Source organism: Macaca thibetana, chromosome 11 (assembly GCF_024542745.1).
Source record: "Macaca thibetana thibetana isolate TM-01 chromosome 11, ASM2454274v1, whole genome shotgun sequence".
NCBI lineage: Eukaryota > Metazoa > Chordata > Mammalia > Primates > Cercopithecidae > Macaca > Macaca thibetana.
Window position 1 is genome coordinate 36,434,993 of NC_065588.1, and position 22,841 is coordinate 36,457,833.

Genomic DNA, 22,841 nt, shown 5'->3' on the forward strand with positions numbered 1-22,841 from the left:
GGCATGTTCTGGGTTTGGTACGAGCTGGATTTGGTCCAAGATAGAAGATGTCATAGGAGTAAGGCACTAAACTGGCGGAAAATGGATTTCATCTTTGGCAGGCTATGACATTTACCTTTGCTCTCTCGTCACCAAGTTTACCACACCTAGCCCATGATGGCAGACAGTGGGATGAGTGGGTATAAAAACCAAAGTTACAGGGGCCCTTGTGGACTTGTCTCTCCAGAATGACTATGCTCCATTTCTAGGTCTCAAATCACAACCATGAAGTTGATACTATGGTACTTGGTTGTGGCTCTTTGGTGCTTCTGCAAAGGTAAGAAACTAATTTAAAGAATTCTTTCAAATGTGATGACCCCAAGTATATATTTGTTTAAATGTTTAGTGTTCTGTACATCAAACATTTTTCTTCCTAGCAATTTTTCTTAGACTACGCTTTAGAGTAGGATAAGAAAACTGGATTTCTCATCTTACTGTGTATTACCTCAGCTTTAACAATCCTGTCTTAAGGGTGTGGATACAAGCACACCTTGGAGATATCTCGAGTTTGCTTCTAGATTACTGTAATAAAGTGAATATTGTGATAAAGCAGGTCACACACAGTTTTTTTGCTTCCCAACATGTATAAAAGTTATGTTTACCCTCTACTGTAGACTAAGTGTACAATAGCATTATGTACAAAAAACAATGTATATATACCTCAGTTAAAAATCCTTTATTGCTAAGCAATGCTATGATCATTTGAGTTTTCACTGAGTTGTAGTCTTTTGGCTGGTGAAGGGTCTTGCCTTGATGTTGACTGCTGCTGAGTACCCAACGTGGTGGCTACTGAAGGTGGAGAGGGGGGAGCTGTGGCAATTTCTCAAAATAAGAAAGCTATGACATTTGCCACATTGATAGACTCTTCAATTCATGAAAGATTTCTCTGTAGCATGCAATGCTGCTTGACAACATTTTACCCACAGTAGAACTTCTTTCAAAGTTGCAGTCAGATTTCTTAAATCCTGCTACTGCTTTAGCATCTAACTTTGTCTAATATTCTAAATCCTTTGTTGTCATTTCAACTATGTTCACAGCATCTTCACCAGAAGTAGCTCTCAATTAAAGAAATCACTTTCCTTGCTCATTCACAAGGGGCAACTCATCATCTGTTCAAGTTTTCTCATGAGATTGCAGCAATTCGGTCACATCTTCAGGCTCCACTTTTAATTCTAGTTCTCTTGTTCTTTCTGCCACATCCACAGTTGCTTCTTCTACCGAAGTCTTGAACCCCTAAAAGTCAGCTTCTTCCAAATTATTTTAATGTTGATATTTTGGCTTCCTCTCATGAATCATGAATGTGCATCTAGAAAGGTGAATCCTTTCCAGAAGATTTTCAGTTTACTTGGATTATATTCATCAGAGGGATCATTATTTAGGGCAAGCTATAACCTTAAGAAATGTATTTATTTCTTCAGTAAGAAGATGTGAAAGTCAAAATTACTCCTTTACCTGTCGGCTGCCGAATGGATGTTGTGTTAGCAGCCTGAAAACAACATTAATCTCTATGTCTCTTCAACTCTTTTTTTTTTTTTTTTTTTTTTTTTTTTTTACAGTCTCGCTGTGTCGCCCATCAGAGCTCACTGCAAGCTCCGCCTCCTGGGTTTACGCCATTCTCCTGCCTCAGCCTCTCTTATCAATGAGCAGTCAAAGTGCTGGGATTACAGGCTTGAGCCACCGCGCCCGGCCGGAATCAACTCTTTGAAAGGCATCTTTTGTACTGAGCACTAGATCTCAGCAATGGGCTTAAAATATTCAATAAGTCCTGTTGTAAACAGACGTACTATCATCCAGGCTGAGTTATTTCATATATAGAGCATGGGAAGAATAGATTTAGCGTAATTCTTAAGGGACCTAGGACTTTCAGAATGGTCAATGACCAGTGGTTTTAACCTCAAGTCAGAAGCTGCACTAGACCCTAAAAAAGAGAATCAGTCTGTCCTTTGGAGCTTGGAAACCAGGCATTGAGTTCTCCTCTCTAGCTACGAAAGTCCTAGATGGCATCTTCTGCCAATCGAAAACTGTTTTGTTTACAGTGAAAATCTATTGTTTGGTGCAGCCACCTTCATGAATTATCTTAGCTACATCTTCTGTTCTGAACTTGCTGCAGCTTCTCCATCAGCCCTTGCTACTTCACTTTGCACTTTCATCTTATGGAGACTGCTTGTTTCCTTAAATTTCATGAGCTAAACTCTGCTAACTTAAAACTTCTCTTCTGTAGCTCCCTCACCTCTCTCAGGCTTCAGAGAACTGAAAAGAGTTAAAGCCTTTTTTCTGGATTACGGTTTGGCTTAAGGGAATACTGTGGCTGGCTTGATATTTCCAGGCTACTCAAACTTTCTCCATATCAGAAATAAGGCTGTTTTGCTTTCTTATCATTCATGTGTTCGCTGGAGTAGCACTTTTAATTTCCCTCAAGAATTTTTCTTTTGCATTCACAAATTGGCTGAGTGTTCAGCACAAGAGACTCAGCTTTCAGCCTGTCTTGGCTTTCCACGTGCCTTCCTCACTAAGCTTAATCATTTTGAACTTTTGATATTAAATGCAAGATCTGCCACTCTTCTTTTCATGTGAACACTTAGAGGCCATTGTAGGGTTATTAATTGGCCTAATTTCAATATTGTTGTGTCTCAGGGAAAAGGGAGGCCCAAAGAGAGGGAGACAGATGGGGGCAATGACCTATTGGTAGAGAGGTCAGAACGTAAGTCTATATTAAGTTGGCCATGTTATTGAGCATGGCTTGTGATGCCCGAAAACAATTACAGGAGCAACATCAAAAAATCACTGATCATAGATCACCATAACAGGTATAACAATAATAATAAATTGGAAATATTGGGAGAATTATGAAAATATGTTACAAAGACCTGAAGTGAGCACGTGCTGTTGGAGAAATGGTGTCAGCAGAGTTGCTAGTCACAGGGTTGCCACAAATCTTCAATTTGTAAAGCACACAATATATGTAAACATCAGTAAAGTAAAGCACAATAAAATGAAGGATGCTTTTAAATATATGTATACACATTTAGATATATTTGTTTAGCAACTGCCTAGAACTATTACTAAGAAGATCACGCAACATACATTCAGTGTTGTTTGTTACTGATTTTCATCACAGTTTATGCTTTGATGTTTCTATCTTGAATGCATATCCCTACTAAGACTAAAGACACAAACAGGTAATCATGTTTTTCACAAATCGAGAAATTATCACCAATTAAAAACAGGGTCATCATCAAAAACAACACTTTTAAACTAACGACTTTCCTGGATATTTTAGAAAGTTCATTAATTACTTTCACAAATTAAAGGTAAGATGTCATTCATTTTGAGAAAATTAAACATTAAGCAAAATGAAAAAGTGCCTAGAAACAAACGTTGTTCTGTTCCTGAAAAGGGCAGAAAAGATAACATTATCCAAACGTAAGGGGAAAAGTCTGCAAAGAGCAGGAGATTTTTTTCCATATCTAAACTTAAAAATCTATTCTCTAAATCTGAAAGTAGAACACAAAACATACATCTTACTTTTCTCTGAGATGCCAGAATATAGAGAACTGCAATTATTTGTTATAATTAAGATAAAATGTTTCTACGTTTAATCCAACTCTGGGAAATTGATGAACCATTAGAAAATGATTACTTTGTGTAACAGTGATTTTCAAAATCTTTTTTTTTTTTTTTTTTTTTTTTTTTTTTTTTTTTTTTTTTTTGAGACGGAGTCTCGCTCTGCCTCCCAGGCTGGAGTGCAGTGGCTGGATCTCAGCTCACTGCAAGCTCCGCCTCCCGGGTTCACGCCATTCTCCTGCCTCAGCCTCCGGAGTAGCTGGGACTACAGGCGCCCGCCACCGCGCCCGGCTAGTTTTTTGTATTTTTTAGTAGAGACGGGGTTTCACCGTGTTAGCCAGGATGGTCTCGATCTCCTGACCTCGTGATCCGCCCATCTCGGCCTCCCACAGTGCTGGGATTACAGGCTTGAGCCACCGCGCCCGGCCTCAAAATCTTACATAGTGCTTTGTTATATTCTTTTTTTCCTGTTGCATAAATGTGTTTCTTGTTTCCTAAGTAATGGAGCACAGAACACATTCTTTTCTTTCTTTTTTTTTTTTTTTTTTTTTTGAGACAGAGTCTCGCTCTGTTGCCCAGGTTGGAGTGCAGTGGCGTGATCTCAGCTCACTGCAAGCTCCGCCTCCCGGGCTCACGCCATTCTGCTGCCTCAGCCTCCCGAGTAGCTGGGACTACAGGCGCCACCACCTCGCCCAGTTAAGTTTTTTGTATTTTTAGTAGAGACGGGGTTTCACCGTGTTTTTTCGCCAGGATGGTCTCGATTTCTTGACCTCGTGATTGCCTGCCTCGGCCTCCCAAAGTGCTGGGATTACAGGCGTAAGCCACCGTGCCCGGCCCGAGTACATTATTTTCAAAGCATTTATTATACGTCGTATCACCATAAACATAATTTTAAAAGTACTTTTTGTAAGTATATTAAATTTCCTGAAGAATTGGCTCATGTTTCTAAGGTAAATTCCTATATATCCATCCATTGTAGATCTGGAAAATGATTATTTCAACGGGCTTTCCATAGACAGGCGACTTATCAACAAAATTCAAAGATTTTATGTATTTATTCAAGATGTCATTGTGGGAAATGAGAAACATACTTGGAAAACTGCTCTTTGCAGAAATCCTAGGTGCCTTATTTGAAATGAATTTTTGTTGCTGTTAGTCTGATTTATGTTTCATATACAGATTCTCATAGTTTTCAGCAGGTTATAGGATGATAAATCTTGGGGCCTGGAAGTTGCTGAAGGCAAATATTTAGTCAGTATCCATATAATCAATTGGAAGAAACATTTGCATTGTTTAATCAAGCATAACTATATAGAAAGAAAAAAATTTGAAAAACAATTTTTCTGGTTAAGTAGATAAAAACAGTTATAAGAGACATAGTTCAGGCGTGAATATGCATAATCTACTTTTATTTTTTTTTCCTCAGGCTATCCTATATTCTCATTAAAGTCCATATAATTGATTCTGTTCTTTTATTCTTGTTTCTTTTTTGTATAATTCACTGCTTATGAACACATTACCCAGAAAATGTTTAGGGGAAATAAAAGCATGTGAAATTTAGATCAGAAAACATACTTTAGATAAACAGCTGTAGTTGTGTGAAAAAGATATAAAGTACTGGCTAATATTAATTTGTGAACTTAATCTATTTGGTCATGCATATTTTCAAGTCTGAGTTGGCATTGAAAATTTTGATATCAAGTATGCTGGTAGGTCTGTGTTACATAGATCATTTCCTATTAAATAGAAAAGCTGCAAAATAGTAAATTACCATTAAAATATTACACTTACCAGATAAAAACAGTGGATTGCTTATATTGAATTTTAAGGAAGAATGAAAACAAAAAGAACATCTTTTTCATTGTCTTAAAATATGTTATAGAGAATTATAAAATGACTTGTTTTGTTTTTTTTTTCATTTAAAAATAGATGTGGAAGCCCTACTTTACCGACAAAAATCAGGTCAGTATCTTTCAGGAATTAATCTTTGCTTTGAAACATTATGCTGCATTGTGAGGTTGCTTTTGGAATCAGAAAATTAATGTGTGTCCTACACACTTGGTTTTGTGAATGAGCTCCCATGCCACCCTGTTTACTCCACGTGACTCTGAACTCCTTAAGGACAGATTTTGGTCTATGCTGCTCACCCTGTATTCATAATGCCAAGAGCAGTGGCTGCAATGGAGTAGGTCCTCAGTACATCTTTGTTTTAAATGAATAAAATAAATTGGGATTATCAATATAAGATTTATTTTGCCTACAAGAATTTTCTACTTGAAAGTAACCAAATGCTTTGCAAGGTAAACTTTCTGAAATAAACCAAGGATGCCCTAACTTCTTACCAAAGAAGACGAGGAACTTCTGAAAATAGCTTAATCTTTTTTAAGGGCATGAAAATGCATGTCCATTATCATATTATATTCTATACAATGATGCCCTTGGAATCTACTGACTTGTGTAAACAGTTTGTCCCTGTTCCGGAGATTGTTTCTGAGTTTCTGTGTCTGCTTTTGATTTGCCTTTCTGTCCTCTCTTTTCTGTTCAACAACTAACTCTATATTCATAGGATCATCATGTCTACTTTTAGCAGTCAGTTCCAATTCTTACTCATTGTTTTCAGTCCACTGGGCTGAGAACACCATCGATCCAAGCTCATTAGCCTTGTACCTGTGGTAAGGATGTGCACTCTGAGTGAGGCCTCAAAAGATTTCTCCTGATGGGTACATTGAATAAGCAAGAATTTATACGTGGGCTCGATGATATCTCTATTTGCCACAAGAGGATTTCGGGACAACTTCTTAACTGCAATCTACATTTCAGATAGTTAGAATTTTCCAGGTGTTTAACTTACACAGAGAATATTACTGTGCAGTTTTCTTTTGAAGCATTTATATTAAGTGTCTCCAAGCCACATCTATAAACCATTTCTTCTTAGCCTTTGGCTAGACATGTGTGTGTGCATTTGTTTGTGCAATACATAAGATTTGGTTTTGACAACAAATTTATGAGAACATATGGGAAATACTTTATCTTTTAAATGTGCTATTTACTGTTTGTCTTAATTTACCCCTTCATCTCTGGGATAGGTTTACTAACCATAAGTCCTGGATTATCCTGAATTGGATTTTAGTTCAAATTTCTAAAAGTTTATCTTAGTATCAGACCATGTGCCTTGACTCTTTATTTGAATAATGCAGTCAGTTTGGGTTTAGAAAATTTAAAGGTTATAGAGCATGGAGAAGCATTTAAAACAAACCACAATCCTGTAAATCTCCAAATAAAAATGTTACCGAAAACATCTTTGAAGTTTCTTTAATATGCAATCAACATGCAACTTTATGCAAAATTCGATTACCATTGTTAAGTGTTTTATTTCACAGAATTATTGAGAAAATTATTTTGGAAACCAATGACTTGATGTATTTAATACAAATATTTTTATATTTGTAAATCTTAATAAGTGCGTGTATATGTAAATTATACTTTTTGTTGTAAAGTACCCATTCTTATTGTGTTTTTGACTCAGCTGTACTTACAATAGCTTGACAAGGTTGTACATTTACATGCCATTTATTTAAGTATGGAGAAAGTTTACCTTGATTTACAATAATGACAAATAATTTTTAAGTTGTGTATACGTAAATTTTAGTATTCAGCTGTAAACTAGAAATTGTAGACATTTGATTCAGATTAAGTAATTGTAGTTTATTCAGTACCTTTGTCACATGAAAATATCTTTTAACTAAAACTTCTGCATTTTACCAAAAGAATAATTAGTCTTTTGAAGCACCTGTTCAGGCGTCTAAAAATTATTGAGTTTTGCTGCATTCTAATTTATGCATTTAGACTGGGCATGAGAGTGACTGGAAGATTAGCCCAGACTTTCTCCTTTATGGCAGTGTTCTGAAGATGCAGAAATGTACCATGGGCAATGGCTAATTACCGTATTTATGCCTGAGTATTAAATTCAATGAATATATCTCTTTGGGAGCACCTCCCAAAGACAAGAAATGACTGTAATCAATATTCACTTTCTACTGGCAAATCTATCATTTAGAGACACCACTAATGACAGCAATTCTTCCTTTCTTTGTTCAGATGGTAAAATAGCAGCAAGCAGATCAGGTAAATTACTTTATTCTCTTTTCTTATACTGTTTATACTCAAAAGCAATAGAATGGTAGTGCTTTGCTTTGGACCTAGGGCGTATCTCCCCTGGAAAAATCCTTCAAATGCTTAAAATATAATCTCTCTTATTATTACAGACATGCTTTAATGTGTTTTCGTATAATCTGGGCCAGACATTTTAATCTTTGATCAATACTTTTAAAGGTGGTGAAATTTAAAATGGAAAATTGCTCTGGTTATTTGCTTAACCTAAAATATCTTAAACCTGTGATAGAAATGTGTATGCAAATTTAAGACTTTACTTTCCTATATTTTCATTGGCAGGACATGCTGTTGCTTTTCTCTTCCAAGATTGATTCCTTAGTGATCTGCTTTAAAATCAATCTAGTTTCAGCAGTTTTACTAGATCCCATCAGGTGATTGAATATCACCATTATCCTTTACTGTTTTTTGTTTCTCTACCCACTGAAATGGAAAAATGAGCCATAGCAAATCAACAAGACTGCTTAATGAAGTTTTTCTGAAATCCAGCATTAAGATTATTGCTAATATCAACTTAGATTCAATTTTATTCTGATCTATTGTACACAGCAATCAAAATAGCCCAATATACTTTCCTGTGCTTTTCTTATAGGCATTTTACATCCCTACTTCATTCTACAACATAAATAAAATGTAATTTCAAAAAGTCTTCTTTGAGGGAAAATATAAACTGAGATTAAGCAGCAGCTCAGTTGAGTCAGGAAGACAGCAAGATTATTTTTCACAACTATGGACGAGACTCATTAAATTCCATCATAGTGATATAGTAAGAGTTTCTCTACAAAATCTGGTTGTTACTTTTGTAAATGGGGGTATACGAGTCTTCAGCATTCCTTTAGAAGCCCCCATTCACAAATGAGAGGGAGGTAAGGGTATGCTTGGGATTTTATAGTTCTATGAAAGTTCCTTAAAATTCTGAGGAATTGAATTTATTCCCATGTGTCTCAGAGAACTTCCAGGTCTGGGTATTATTTAGGAGGGACATGAGGTTCTCCAAGGCTAGAGCTGTCTTAAGTGAATAAAAATGGCAAGCAAGAAAGTCCCCATCAACCACTCAACCAGTCAACATAAAACTGGACAAACTGACCAGGCACGGTGGTTCAGGCCTGTAATCCCAGCACTTTGGGAGGCTGAGGCAGGCAGATCACGAGGTCAAGAGACTGAGACCATCCTGGCCAACATGGTGAAAGCCCGTCTCTTCCAAAGAAGAGAAAAATTAGCCGGGCATGGTGGTGGGGGCCTGTAGTCCCAGATACTCAGGAGGCTGAGGCAGGAGAATTGCTTGAACCCGGGTGGTAGAGCTTGCAGTGAGCCGAGATTGCGCCACTGCACTCCAGCCTGGCAACAAAGCAAGACCCCATCTCAAAAAGCAAACAAACAAACAACAAACAAACAAAAAAACTGGACAAACTTCAGGGCATTGTTATCCCTCAAACTCTTCATTTAATGAGATCAAGACTCCTACATTTGAGAAAAAGGATTATAGGTCAATACAGGGCTTCATGTTTTTTGATATCCACTGATTTTTACTGATGTCAGAAACATAATTCATTTGTTCCCATTACTTTAAAAATCTTCCTATCCACACAGCGGAATCATGTTCACCTCTCTTATCCAGCCCTTTCTCTCCATGAGGTAGGGATGAAGAAGCAGAATTATGTCTATTTTTATTTTCAACTCCATTCTATGGTTTAAAGTATAAGCTAAACCTTCCAAAATTTTGTGCAAAATGTATTCAAAATCTAATATGACTTTATTATGAAAATATAAACATTTTCATTTATCCTTAAGCTATAAAGTAAACATTTTATTTATCTTTGAGCATTGTATAAGCAATCTGTCTTTAAGCAAGATGAAGGCAGTGTACACTGCAGTTAAGAGCAAAGGATTTCTTGGCAGATTTTTCTAACCACGTGATCTTGGACAAATTATTCAGTCTCTTCTAAATATCTATTTTCTCATCTACAAATTAAGTAGTTTAATGGCACCTATCCCATAGAATTGAGGCTACTAAAGTGATAAGGTATATAAAGTACTGTTATACAGATGTTGTACATTTGAAAAACATACTGACCATAACTTCAGCAGCAAGTATTTCTGAGCAAGTTTTATATAATAAAAACAAAAGGGATAAAATAAAGTTAATAAAGTTAGTGAAGACAAATGTGGCACATTGAATATCTAGGATGCCAGGTCTACTCATGTCAACATTAGAATGAAGAAATACTGGTCTAATAAAATGAAGAATCTAATATGTCTCCGGGGTTGAGCTCAGGAGAGGTATGATGAGTATGGTGAACAAACACATCATGAATTAAATAAGTGAAATAAAATGCATCTAAACGAGTTTGATGCAGTAAGTTTGCTGAGACAAGTCAAATGTATTAAAGGACAGGGTTTATTCCAGTTGAATGCTGTGTGTAAGACACTGGACTAGGTACACTCACCTCACTTAACACTGTCATTTAATTAATACTTCTATTATGAAGTAGACATGATCTTATCCTTGTTTATGATGTACTCCCCATTTAGTAGATAAGAAAACTTTGTTTTAGAAATGTTAAATTGTCTATCCAAGGACAAGTCAAGAACACAAAACACAGCCAGGGGCAAAAGTACAAATGCAAGTGTGTAAATAATAAAAAAGTTACAAATAACAGGAACAAAGTAGCAAATAAAATGTGTAAGCTGGAATGATATTTCCTATGCAGAATTTTTAGATTCATTGGAAATCAATGCAAGAACAGGGTTGCCTGTGCCCTATCCAAGAAGTAGCCCTGCTCCTTCTCTCTCTGGCTTGGTCACACTGGGAGAGACAGGCCAGCTTTCCTATCTCAGTCCACCTCTTTCTGCAAACTGACCACCCTCTGTTCATTCCTCACACCTTGGGCTTCAATTTTTTTTTTTTTTTTTTTTTGAGACCGAGTCTCGCTCTGTCGCCTAGGCTGGAGTGCAGTGGCGCGATCTCGGCTCACTGCAAGCTCCGCCTCCCGGGTTCACGCCATTCTCCTGCCTCAGCCTCCCGAGTAGCTGGGACTACAGGCGCCCACAACCGCGCCCGGCTAATTTTTTGTATTTTTAGTAGAGACGGGGTTTCACCGTGGTCTCGATCTCCTGACCTTGTGATCCGCCCGCCTCGGCCTCCCAAAGTGCTGGGATTACAGGCGTGAGCCACCGCGCCCGGCCTGGGCTTCAATTTTTGCAGTGTGGTCTCACCTGGGGCAGAAGGTCTCAGGAAAGATGCCCATGAAGGTCCAAGTAGCAGGCTTGGAGCTGCAGCCCAGGGGACTTAGAATATTGTCCAGTAATGGGGAGGGGCAAGCACACCCTCTGAGTAGACAAAGGCTCTTCACCCTCGCCCTGTATTCTGTGTTCTCTGAGGAAGGCCATGACCCAGGAAGGCCACATGAAACTGACATAGATCAGAGCAGCAACCTCTGTTGCTAGGTCTAAGAGAGGTAGTGGCCAAGACCACACTGATTGCAAGAGGGTGAGCCCAGATGGGTTTGCTGAAAAGTGCATACTTTACACACAACTGAATACTTCTTTTCTTCCTTCTGCTTTGTCATCAAACTAAGATATTTATATATTAAAGTGCGGTTCTGAAACTACATGGCATCGAAGAAAGACAATGAGAGAGAGAGGGTAAAAGAGGAAAGGAAGAAGAGTATGTGGAAAACATGGGTTGATAGAGGGAAAGAGGAGACAATGAGAGGCAATGCTGTCTGTGGAGAAAGGTAGTGTAGTCATTGGAAGGTTACCTAATATAGGTAATAATATAAATAGACTATACATGATTTAAGCACTTGTATTCCTACAATAAAAAGTTTTATTATGGAATAAACATTAAAGCAGAATGTGATGCACATACAGGTTAAGGAGACTATCAAAACAGAAAGACATAGCCAAGCAGATGTAATCTATGACATACATGTTCTCAAGATTAACAAGTAGTTCTCAAGTGAATTTCATAGCAGCGTTAGCCATACAGTTCAATTTAAATTTACGGGGTAGTTGGGGTGGCCACCTGTGTCTGCTGATTGTCTTTAAAAGAAAAAAAAATAAATTTCTTGTATCTTATGACTGGAGGTAGGTTTGCAATTTGTAACCAGGCACCAGCTGAAGTTAGGCTCCTACCTCCCAGGAACCTAGGGGATGGGAAGTTATCTTCCTCTGTGATGACATGTCAAAGTGATGGTGCCAGGCCCTTGGGGAAACATTCTTGGGGTGCTTATCCAGTCTTTAAAAATATTTATATACATTTCAGAGAGGTAGAGAAATAAGTCACAAGTTTTCTTTTCTTTCTTTCTTTTCTTTTTTTTTTTTTTTTTGAGAGGGAGTCTCACTCTGTTGCCGGGTTGGGGTAGGGTGGTGCAATCTTGGCTCACTGCAAACTCCACCTCCTGGGTTCAAGCGATTCTCATGCCTCCCTGGTAGCTGGGACTACAGGCATGCACCACCACACCCAGCTAATTTTTGTATTTTTGGTAGAGACGGGGTTTCACCATGTTGGCCAGGCTGGTCTTGAATTCCTGACCTTGTGATCTGCCCGCCTCAGCCTCCCAAAGTGCTGGGATTACAGGCATAAGCCACCGTGCCTGGCTGAAAACACAAGTTTTCTAAAGTAAATAATCTAATCAAAAGTGTGTAGGGAGAGAAATCTCATCTCCTATTTTGAATATGGAGAATTAAACTACTTAGTTTTACTTGCATTTGCTCTTACTTATTCTTCAAATTTTACTTACAAGTAATGTGCTTCATTCTCTTCTCTATTCATTGATCAAAATGTATGTCTTCCACAACTTTACAGGAATATCATCATTATTATGACATTAATTCTAAAGCATTTCAATTTTATTGTAAAGATTAAAAAAATAAAGGGAATGACGGAAAGCACATATGCATCATGTAAGACAGTATTTCTTCTCTTAAAAGTAATCTTGTTGGTGAATGTATTTACTAAATAAATATGAATTGGGTGTCCTCTGTAGTTCAGGCACTGCTCTCATCACCTGGGATACTTGAGTGAATTAAACAGGCAAAGAAACATTGAGTTTTTGCAGCTTAAAACCTGGAAGGATACAGTCAATAAACAAAAAACATTATAAGCAGTAAACATGTTATATTACAAGGTGATAAAATCTGTGGGATAAAATAGAGTAATATTAAATATAGTGGTAATTGGGAGTATAATGGTGGGGGTGGAGTTGCAGTTTTAACTGGTCAGAGTGTGCCTCATTGAGATGAAATTTAAGCTGAGACTTGAAAGAGGCTAACTCTACAATTAATTTATGAGTAAATGGTTACGTCTTTGCAGGAATACAGAAAAGAGAGTCAGATATGTTATCTTAATTTTGTCAGTTATAAGGAACAGTAGCCAAGGACAGAGTGGATTCAACATAGCAGAGTATTTTGCTGGGCATCTAAGTTTATTTGCCTTGCTATCCATAAGGAAATATCTGAGGCTGGGTAATTTATGAAGAATGGGGGTTATTCATCTCCTGTATTTGAAGGCTGTATAAGAAGCATGGCACCAGCCTTTACTTCTGGTGAGGGTCTCTGGGTGCTTCCGCTCATGGCAACAGCCAAGGGCAGCTAGCCGGTGCACCATGAGAGAGCAAGAAAAAGAGAGAGAGATGAGGAATGACAGTTCTGTGGGAACTAACAGAGCAATAGCTCATTCATTACCAGGAGGACAACACCAAGCTATTCCTGAGGTGTTTGCCCACGTGACCCAAACACTTCCCAACAGGCCCTACCTCCATCACAGGGATCAAATTTCAACATGGGTTGTGGGGAGACAAACTCCTAAACAATAGCAGTGGGAAGAGGTGGGATGCTGGAACTTGGGACTTATGAATGGGGAAGAAAGCAGATTGGGGAGTTTCTGCTCTGTCCAGGAGAAGAAGAGTCTCTAGCACACATCAATGATTGAATTTCCACAGCTCGATTCTCCTCTCTTTCTTAAGGTCTTAGAACCATGACAAAAAGACATGGATAGGTGGTATATGTTGTTCAAGTGCCACCAGAATAATAAGACTTGTATAAAATAAAAAAGTGGCTTTTCTTAGTGTCATAATCAGACCGCTTTTATAGTCTGTGCTAACAATGCTGTTTTCAAATAAAATCTTCTGTTATTTGCTGTAGGTGGCTTCTCTTATGGTAGTTCATCCTCTGGTGACTTGGACAGAAAAAAGCCACTCTTTAGCTTGGAATTTGGTTCTCCAGGAGAAGCTGAAGACAAGTCCAGACAACGTCAGGATGCTGGGAGTTCAAGGTCAGAAGACACCCCAGCAGGTACTGTTACAGAGAATACACTTACCTAGCAAGCATTTTTTTTTTTTTTTTTGGATAATATGATAACCTTTGTTTTATTGAAGACGTAGCCTTAATAGAAATGTGAAGACCCTATAGGCACTAATGCTAGCTCCAAAGAGAGTGCTAAATTCTGTCTTTAGAGAATTCTGGCAAAGAGGTTTACAATAATTATTGTCCTGGTAATATTTATTTTGTATGCTATCTTTATATGTAGTATCTTAATTGTTATTATAATATATTTCAGCATATACATTAATAATTTAAAGTGCTTCCTGGACCCAAATGTAGTATAAGATCTCTCTATTCACATTTCTGTAATCTAACCACCATTCATTTCCTACATTAGGATTCTCTTTTTAAATTACACCCTTAATTTGCTAAACAATATTTTAAAGCAGTTTCTAAAAAGTTCATGGCCTGCAATTTTTTGGGGAGGAAAAATTTTTAGTGTCCTTACGTGAGGTATTTCATCTCTTGTTGTATAAAATTTTAAATGTCTTTAGGTGAGGTATTTCATCTCTTTTTGTGTTAGTTTATTCTCATGCTGCTATGAAGAAATATCCAAGACTGGGTAATTTATAAATAAAAGAGGTTTAATTGACTCACAATTCTGCACGGCTGAGGAGGCCTCAGGAAAGTTACAAGCATGGCAGAAGGGCAAACAAACACATCCTTCTTCACGTGGCAACAGGAGAGAGAAGAATGAGAGCTGAGTGAAGGGGCAAGCCCCTTATAAAACCATCAGATCTTGAGAACTTACTCGTTATCACAAGAATAGCATGGGGGAAACTGCACCCATGATTCAGTTACCTCCCACTTGGTCCCTCCCACCACATATGGGGATTATGGGAACTACAACTCAAGATGAGATCTGAGTGGCAACAGAGCCAAACCATATCACTTGTTTAACACATTTCTTCCCCCTGGCCAGTCCAAACTTTTTCTTTATTTTCCTGGTCCTGAAATCTGTTTGGTTTGTACCTCTACAAAAAAGAGAAAGAAGGAAGTCCAATGAAATAAATACTTTCAATGTTTTATATGAAAATTTAATATTTGAGTTCATGTAATGAAAAGGCAGTAACCGCTTTGGGTGTGGGGGTGTGGTTATGATACCTTTAGGCAGGACATAAAATTGTATATCTTTCCATGAGGTTGATACTATTTTATGCACATTCATTATGTAGTCTTCATTTAATAGTAAAATAAATTTTGTTTAAGGGAACTTTGTTTTAGAAGTGTTACTTTGTTTAACAGGCCAAGGGCACAGTCAGGGGTCAAGAGTATAAATGCAGGTATACACAAAATTAAAAGTTATAAATAAAAGAACAAAATAGTACATAAAATACTTTTTTTCCCTTCCTTGACAACAATATATTTATGACAACCTGGAAGGCAGGTTCCAATGTAGAATTTTCATGTTTATTGGAATTCAATAAGAGAATAAGTTTGGCTGTGCCCTAGGCAAGGTCCCTACAGCCTCTCTGTTTCTATCTCCTGCTTACTCCCATACTGAGAGGGATGCCCTAGTTTTACTATTTCAGTCCATCTTCTTCCACACACTGGCCATCCTCTGTCCATCCTTCAGACCTAGGGTTTCAATCAGTGTAATGTGGTCTCACCTGGAAAAGAAGGTCTTGGGAAAGATGCTCATGTAGGCCCAGATCGTGGGTTTGTCTGTAGCCCTAGGGACTTAGGACATGGTCCAGAAATGGGGTAGGGGATGACACAGACTCTAGGTAGGCATGTCTTCTTCACCCTCAGCCTGTAGCCTCTGCTCTCTGGGGAGCATCATGACCCAAGGAAGGCCAGAGTGAGACTTGCATAGATCAGATTAGGAACTTCCAAAATGTTTGGATTAGATGATTAAGTCCCAGTGGTATATGTTGTTTCAAGTGCTGCTAGGATGATGGGATTTATACAAAATAAAATGTGGCTTTTCATAATGTCATAATCAAATGACTTTTATATTCTGTGCTGATAATGCTGTTTTCAAATAACATCTTCTGTCATTTGCTGTAGGTGGCTTTTTTTACAGTAGTTCATCCTCTGATGACTCAGACAGGAAAAAGCCACTCTTTAGCTTAGGACTTGGTGCTCCAGGAAAGGCTGAAGACAAGTTCAGAGACCGTCAGGATGCTGGAAGTTCAAAGTCAGAAGACACCCCACCAGGTACTGTTCCAGAAAAACATATGTACTTAGCAAGCAAGTACTCTTGATTTTCATTTTGGATAATCTGATACCCTATGTTTTATTGAAGACAAAGCCTGCATAGAAATAGTGGAAACCCTAAAGACACTATTTCCAGGGCCAATGAGAGTGATAAATTCTGTCTTTAGAGAATTGTGGTAAAAAAGTTTACATTAAATTAATTATGGTCCTGATAAAATTTATTTTTAATTCTATCTTTATATTTAGTATCTTTATTGTTATTATGACCAATTTCAGTATATAAATTAATTATTTAAAATGCTTCCTGGACCCAAATGTACTGTAGAATCTCTCCATTCACATTTCTATAATCTCATCACCATTCATTTTCTACACTAGGATTCTCTCTTACACACTTAGTTTACTAAATAGTAACATAAAGCTGAGTTTCTAAACAGTGTGTAGACTGCAATTTATTTTTATTTATTTATTTTTTTAAAGAAAAATTTTAAGTATCTTTAGGTGAGACATTTAATCTCGTTTGACATATCTTTCCCTGCTGGCCTATTTAAACTTTCAATGTACTTGCCTCGTCTCTGAAATCTTTAGAGTTTATACCTCTACATGGGAAAGAAAGAGGTTCAGTGAAATAAACAACTTCAATATTTTATATGAAAAGTTGATATCTGAGTCCATGTAATAAAAAGGCAGAAAAAGCTTTGGGTGTAGGGGTGTGGTTGTAATATCTTTAGGCAGGACATAAAAAACTCTTTTCATGAGTTTGGCAATATTTTATCCTCATACATTATGTAGTGTCCATTTAATGGTGAAATAAACTTTGTTTAAGGAAACTTTGTTTTAGAAATGTTAATTTGGTTAGCCAAGGACAGGCCAAGGGCACAGTCATGGTCAAGAGTATAAATGCAGGTATATACATAATTAAAAGTTACCAATAAAGAAACATAATAGGACATAAAATGTGTTGCTTTTTCTACCTTGACAAAAGTACACTTGTGACAACCTGGAAGGCAGGATCCAATGCAGGATTTTCGGGTTTATTGGAATTCAATGCAAGATCAATGTTGACTGTGCCCTAGCTGAGGTCCCCACAGTCATGCTCCTTCCGTCTCTGGCTTATTCGCATACTGGGAGGGACATCCCAGCTTTTCTATCTCAGTCCATCTCCTTCTGTGCACTAACCACTCCTTCCCCATCCCTCAGACCTAGGGGATCGTATTTGCAATGTGGTCTCACCTGGAGAAGAAGGTCTTAGGAAACATGCCCATGCATGCCCATGTAGCAAACTAGGGACTGCAGCCCTGCGGCCCTAAAATGTGATCCAGAAAGGGAGACTGGGATAGCACAGGCCCTGGGTAGGCATAATCCCTTCACTCTTGGCCTGTATTCTGTGCTCTCTGATGAGTGCCATGACCCCAGGAAGGCCAGAGGAAGATGTGGGTAGAACAGAACAAGAATCCCTGTTGCCTGAGAGCAAGAGAGCTACTATCCAAGGCTACCAATTGCAAATGGAGGAACCAGATGGGTTTGCATTAAGAGTTTATACTTTTGTTGTGACTGAATACTGCTTTGCTTCCTTCTGCTTTGCCAGCAAACTAAAATATTTATATATTAAGGTGCAGCTCTGAAACTACATGACATTGAAAAAGACAATGAGAAAGATGGTAAAAGAGAAAAAGAAGAAGAGTGTATAGTGAAGAAGGGTAGATAGAGGGAAAGAGGAGAGAAAGAGGTGAAATACTGTATATAGGAAGAGTAGTACAGGTAGCAGTGGTTGAAGGGTTAGGTAATTAAACAATAGTATATATTGGCTATTCATAATTTAAACATTGTTTTAGTCCTAAAACAAATGCCTACATGCACATTTTATAATTTCAAAATCTCTTAAATGTTGAATGCCTTTCCCTAATACTACATAATAGATTATTATTTTGACTATTCTCATAATCACAGACATATTTTATTTTTACTATTTGCTTTAGAAAAGTAGAGATACACTTGCTAGAAACTTGGAAAATGGCTAAGAATTCCAAGAGAGGTTGTTGGGGAAATGTCTTTAAAAATGGTCTCCTGCCCCCTTTGAAAACCTGTCCTGACAGGCATCTCACTAAAAAGATTGCAGACACACAGAAATATTTCTCTTTTATAAAACACGCAGATAAAACCCATTACATGTAAGTTATGAATATAAGAAATAACTAGTTCTCAAGTGGATTTGACAGCATCATTAGCCATAGGGTTCATCCTACATTTGCATGGTGGTTTGGGTAACCACCTGTGTTTGCTGATTGCTTTTAAAAGAAAAAAGAAGTTTCTTGTGTATTATGACCGGAGGTAGGTTTGTGATTTGTAGCCAAACACCAGTGGAAGTTAGGCTCCTACCTCCCAGGAATTTAGGATATAGGGAAGCATCTTCCTTCCTGAGTATATTTCAAAGTGTTGGCCCCCGCCCCTTGAAGAAACATTCTCAGGGTGTTTATTTAGTCTTTAAAAATGTCTATGTACATTTCAGAGAGCTAGAGAAAGTACTCACAAGTTTTCTTTAGGAAATGATCAAAGAAAAGGTATTTGTGGAGGGAGAAGTCTCTTTCCTTATTTTAATGCAGAATTAAGCCACTTATTTTATTTGTATTTGTGATTACATAGTCTTCAAGTGTTACTTACAAATCATTCACTTCATGTTTTTGTCTATTTGGTGACCAAAATTTATGTCTTCCACAACTCTACAGGAATATTACAGTTAAGATGTTAATAATTCTGAAATATTTAAATTTTATATAGAGATTTCAAAAAATATACAAATGGCATGATAGAAAGCATATATACTTCATGTAACAAGGTGTTTATTACCTTAAGAAGTGGTCTTTGTTGGTGACTACATTTATTAAATAAATACTGAGTGCCCTCTATTGTTGACGTACTGGTCTGGACACCTGAAATCCCTCTCTCAATAGAACAGGCAAAGAAAACTTGAGTTTATGGAGCTTAAAATGTGGAAGAAGGATACAGTCAATACTCCATAAGTATTAAAGACAGTGATAAAAGGTGTATCACAAGGGGATATATTTTACCTTGTATATTACAAGATGACAAATCTGTGGGATAAAATAGAATAATATAATGGTAACTGGGAGTGTAACAATGGAGTGAGGTTGCAATTTTAAGTTGTCAGAGTGTGCCTCATTGAGATGAAACTTGAGGTGGATAGTACAATTAATTCATGAGTAAGTGTTTACATGCTTTCTTCCTTGCAGAAATACAGAAAAGCAGCTATAATGAACAGTAGCCAAGGACAATGTGGATTCAACAAGGCAGAAAATTTTGATTGGGGGAAGTGGGATGCTGGAACTTGGAGCTTAGGAATGGGGAAGGAAGCAGACTGGGGAGTTTCTGCTCTGCCCAGGAGAAGAGTATCTAGTACACATCAATTATTGAATCTTCATAGCTCGATTCTCCTCGATTGAAGTTTCAGAAACATGACCAAAAGGTACAGATAAGGTGATTAAGTCAACCAGTGGTGTATGTTGTTCCAAGTGTTGTCAGGATAATGAGACCTACTGAAAATAAAATGTGGCTCTTCATGGTGTCATAATTAGACTACCTTTTTAGTCTGTGCTAGCAATGTAAATGTTTTTTTCTTCACTGTAGGTGGCTTTTTTTATGGTAGTCCATCCTCTGGTGACTCAGACAGAAAAAAGTCACTCTTTAGCTTTGAATTTGGTGCTACAGGAGAGGCTGAAGACAAGTCCAGAGAACGTCGGGATGCTGGGAATTCAAGGTCAGAAGACAGCCCAGCAGGTACTGTTCCAGAAAAAATATGTACCTAGCAAACAAATGCTTTTGGTTGTCATTTTGGATAATCTGAGAATCTTTCTTTTGTTTGCAGCACATGGCTTTAATAGTCATAGCTACTCTAAAAGCACTGATTTCAGGGCCAATGAGAGTGATAAATTCTGTCTTTAGAGGATTTTGGTAAAGATGTATACATTAAATTAATTGTTCTCCTGATAATTATTTTCATATGTGCTCTTCATACTTGGTACTATTATTCTAATGATGAATTATTTTTCTGACATTTTTTACTGTATAAGTAATAAAAAATGATTCCTGGGCCCAAATGTAGAGTAGGTTCTCTCCACTCATGTTTCTGTATCTAACCACAATTGATTTTCTATATCAAGATTCTCTACTGAACTTACATACCCGGTTTGCTGAGTGATATGATAAGGAAGAGTTCCTAAGCAGTTTGTGGCCTGCGATTTTGTTTTTTGGGGGAAAAAATTTAAATTTCTTTAGGTGAGTTGAGGTCTTGCTGGTTCAGTACAATTTTTCCTACTGTTCTACTCACATTTTTACTATATTTGCCTGACCCCTGAAATCTCTATAGTTTGTACCTCTACAAAATGGGAAGGAAGCAGTCCCAGTGAGGAAAATAAGTTCTATATTTTACATTAAAAATTAGTAGTTTTGTCTCTGAGGTGAAAAGGCAGAAACAGCTTTGGATGTAGTATCTTTATGAAGGATACCAAGTTTTTATTTTCCACTCACCTGTTTTGGGACTGACAAACTCAGTAGGACTACGGAGATAAGACAGATCCATCTACTCTTGTTTACATTAGGTGTTAGTCATTTTCTCATGTTCCATAGAGCACAATAAAAGCTTATCATCAACGACCCCAAAGCTTCATCATTCTTATGGAATCTTTCAAATCTCATGATAAATTGGTTGCCATTCTTACTCCTGATTCTACTACATAGAAATATATATGGAAAGATATGGAATAAGGGAGATCAAGGAATATATCAGAAACTAAAATGCAGCTCTGATTCAAGCAGTGTGCAGGGATTACTTTCTTGTGTTGTATGAATGAATACAACTTTTCTGTGGTAATGATTGTATTTTGGTGGATGAAATCAGTTCAGCAGGTGGTACTGTTTGGTGATACTGCTTCAAATCAAAATAAAATTGGTAGGGGTCCCCGATCAAAATGGATTAGATGTAGGTGCAGTAAATGGATTAGCTGACTCTGATTCTGCTGCCAGGGAAACAGGCATTCTATGTTGTTTCTTAGTTTATGCTTTTGTCAGAATAATCAATTAATTGACTGATTTAATTAGCAAAGCAGGAATTGGTGGTTTTCTTTGACAAATACAGATTTAATATTAGAGGAATTCATGAAAAAAATTTGTAAACTCTTTGTCTGGTTCATCAAAAATCTATATTAACTTCAACAGAAATCAGCAATTTAAACAATTTAGTGAAGAGGCAAGTAGGTTTGAGGCTTCCCAGGAGCTTAGACCTGGGACAAGGAGTTTCGATCCCCAGTCTTTCACACTAACCTTTGGGGAAACCATTTAACCTCTCTTGTTCACAAGTTTTGTCATCTGGAACAGATAAATCTTGTGCTCTTGGGTTTGAATGACATCTACCACATTAACTTTTAAAATTCCATTACTCATATTTGAACTAGTTTTCTTGAAAAAGTAGGCTGGAGAAAATAAATTTACAAAAGTATGGATGAATAGCATTTCATATTCGGAAACTAGAGCCAATGAAGGAAGTGAGTGTCAAGAAAGTATAGTAACTCTAGGTATTTTTGATTTAGAACAATTTACCATAAAAGATGTGGACATTGGTAGAAACAGGAAGAACAAGGAGTTCACTGGTGGTAAATCCACAGACCTTGGTGCTCATGTCAGTGACTAAGGAATTCTGATTGAGAGACTATTAATACAAAATACAAATAATTCTTATTCTTTGTATATTACTCTCAATAACAGTTTAATTTTTCATTAGGCAGAAACATTTTGGCTTTTGATTTTGGAGTTGGTGGTGAAAGGAAGAATGAATTGGGATTTGGTTTTGGAAATTCTGGCTCAGTTGTTGTCAGTGGTCTTCAACAAAAGGCTATGGTGAAAATGAAATACAGAACACTGGAAATCAAGTTCCAGTGATGTGGATATTACTATTCAGATTTTTGCATCAAAATAAAGAATCATAAGATGTGTTAAAATACTCCCTTGGCCACAATGATTTTTTTTCTATTTTTCTTTCTTTTTTTGTTTTCAGCAGATAGCACCAACACAAGATCTGGTGCTGGCGTTAGTAGCAGTGGTGCTTCTCTGAATGTGGGATTTGGTTGGGGGACGTCTGATGAAAAGGGCTTGGAAGTCGGTAGAGCTGATGGGAGTGAAACTAGAGGCAGCGGATCTGCTGGGGGTGAAACCATAGTCTTTGGATCTGATACAGGTAGCTCAGGTATTCCAACAAGACTCACTCCTCAAAATTTTAGATTGATTCAATTAATTAACTGGTTAAAATACTTTTATTTTAATGTCACTTAATAGCAAAGAGATTAATTAATTAATATTAACTTTAATCATATTTTGATTTTTTCCATTAGTTGGAACTGGTTATTCTGGTTTGAAACTTGGAGCAGGGAAAGGTGACGCTGCATTTGGTTTTGAAGTTTCTGATTCGAATTCATTTGGTGACAGTGGCATTAGTAGCAAAACAGTTGAAGGAAATCAAATGAGTAGTTCTGGAGGATCTGTTTCCATTGATTTAGGTATTAATATCCGAC

At 37.3% G+C, this 22,841-nt stretch overlaps 1 protein-coding gene across 1 annotated transcript in view; it reads left to right on the top strand.

Annotated features, from left to right (window-relative positions):
• Nucleotides 1-211: 211 nt before the first annotated feature.
• Nucleotides 212-22,841, top strand: part of MUC19 (mucin 19, oligomeric) — a 189,176-nt gene continuing 166,546 nt past the window's right edge. The window contains 8 exon segments of the mRNA XM_050749984.1: nt 212-316; nt 5,533-5,565; nt 7,702-7,728; nt 13,921-14,070; nt 16,111-16,260; nt 19,906-20,055; nt 22,331-22,516; nt 22,662-22,826. Of these exon segments, the coding sequence (XP_050605941.1) occupies nt 265-316; nt 5,533-5,565; nt 7,702-7,728; nt 13,921-14,070; nt 16,111-16,260; nt 19,906-20,055; nt 22,331-22,516; nt 22,662-22,826 (913 nt within the window). The 5' untranslated portion in view covers nt 212-264.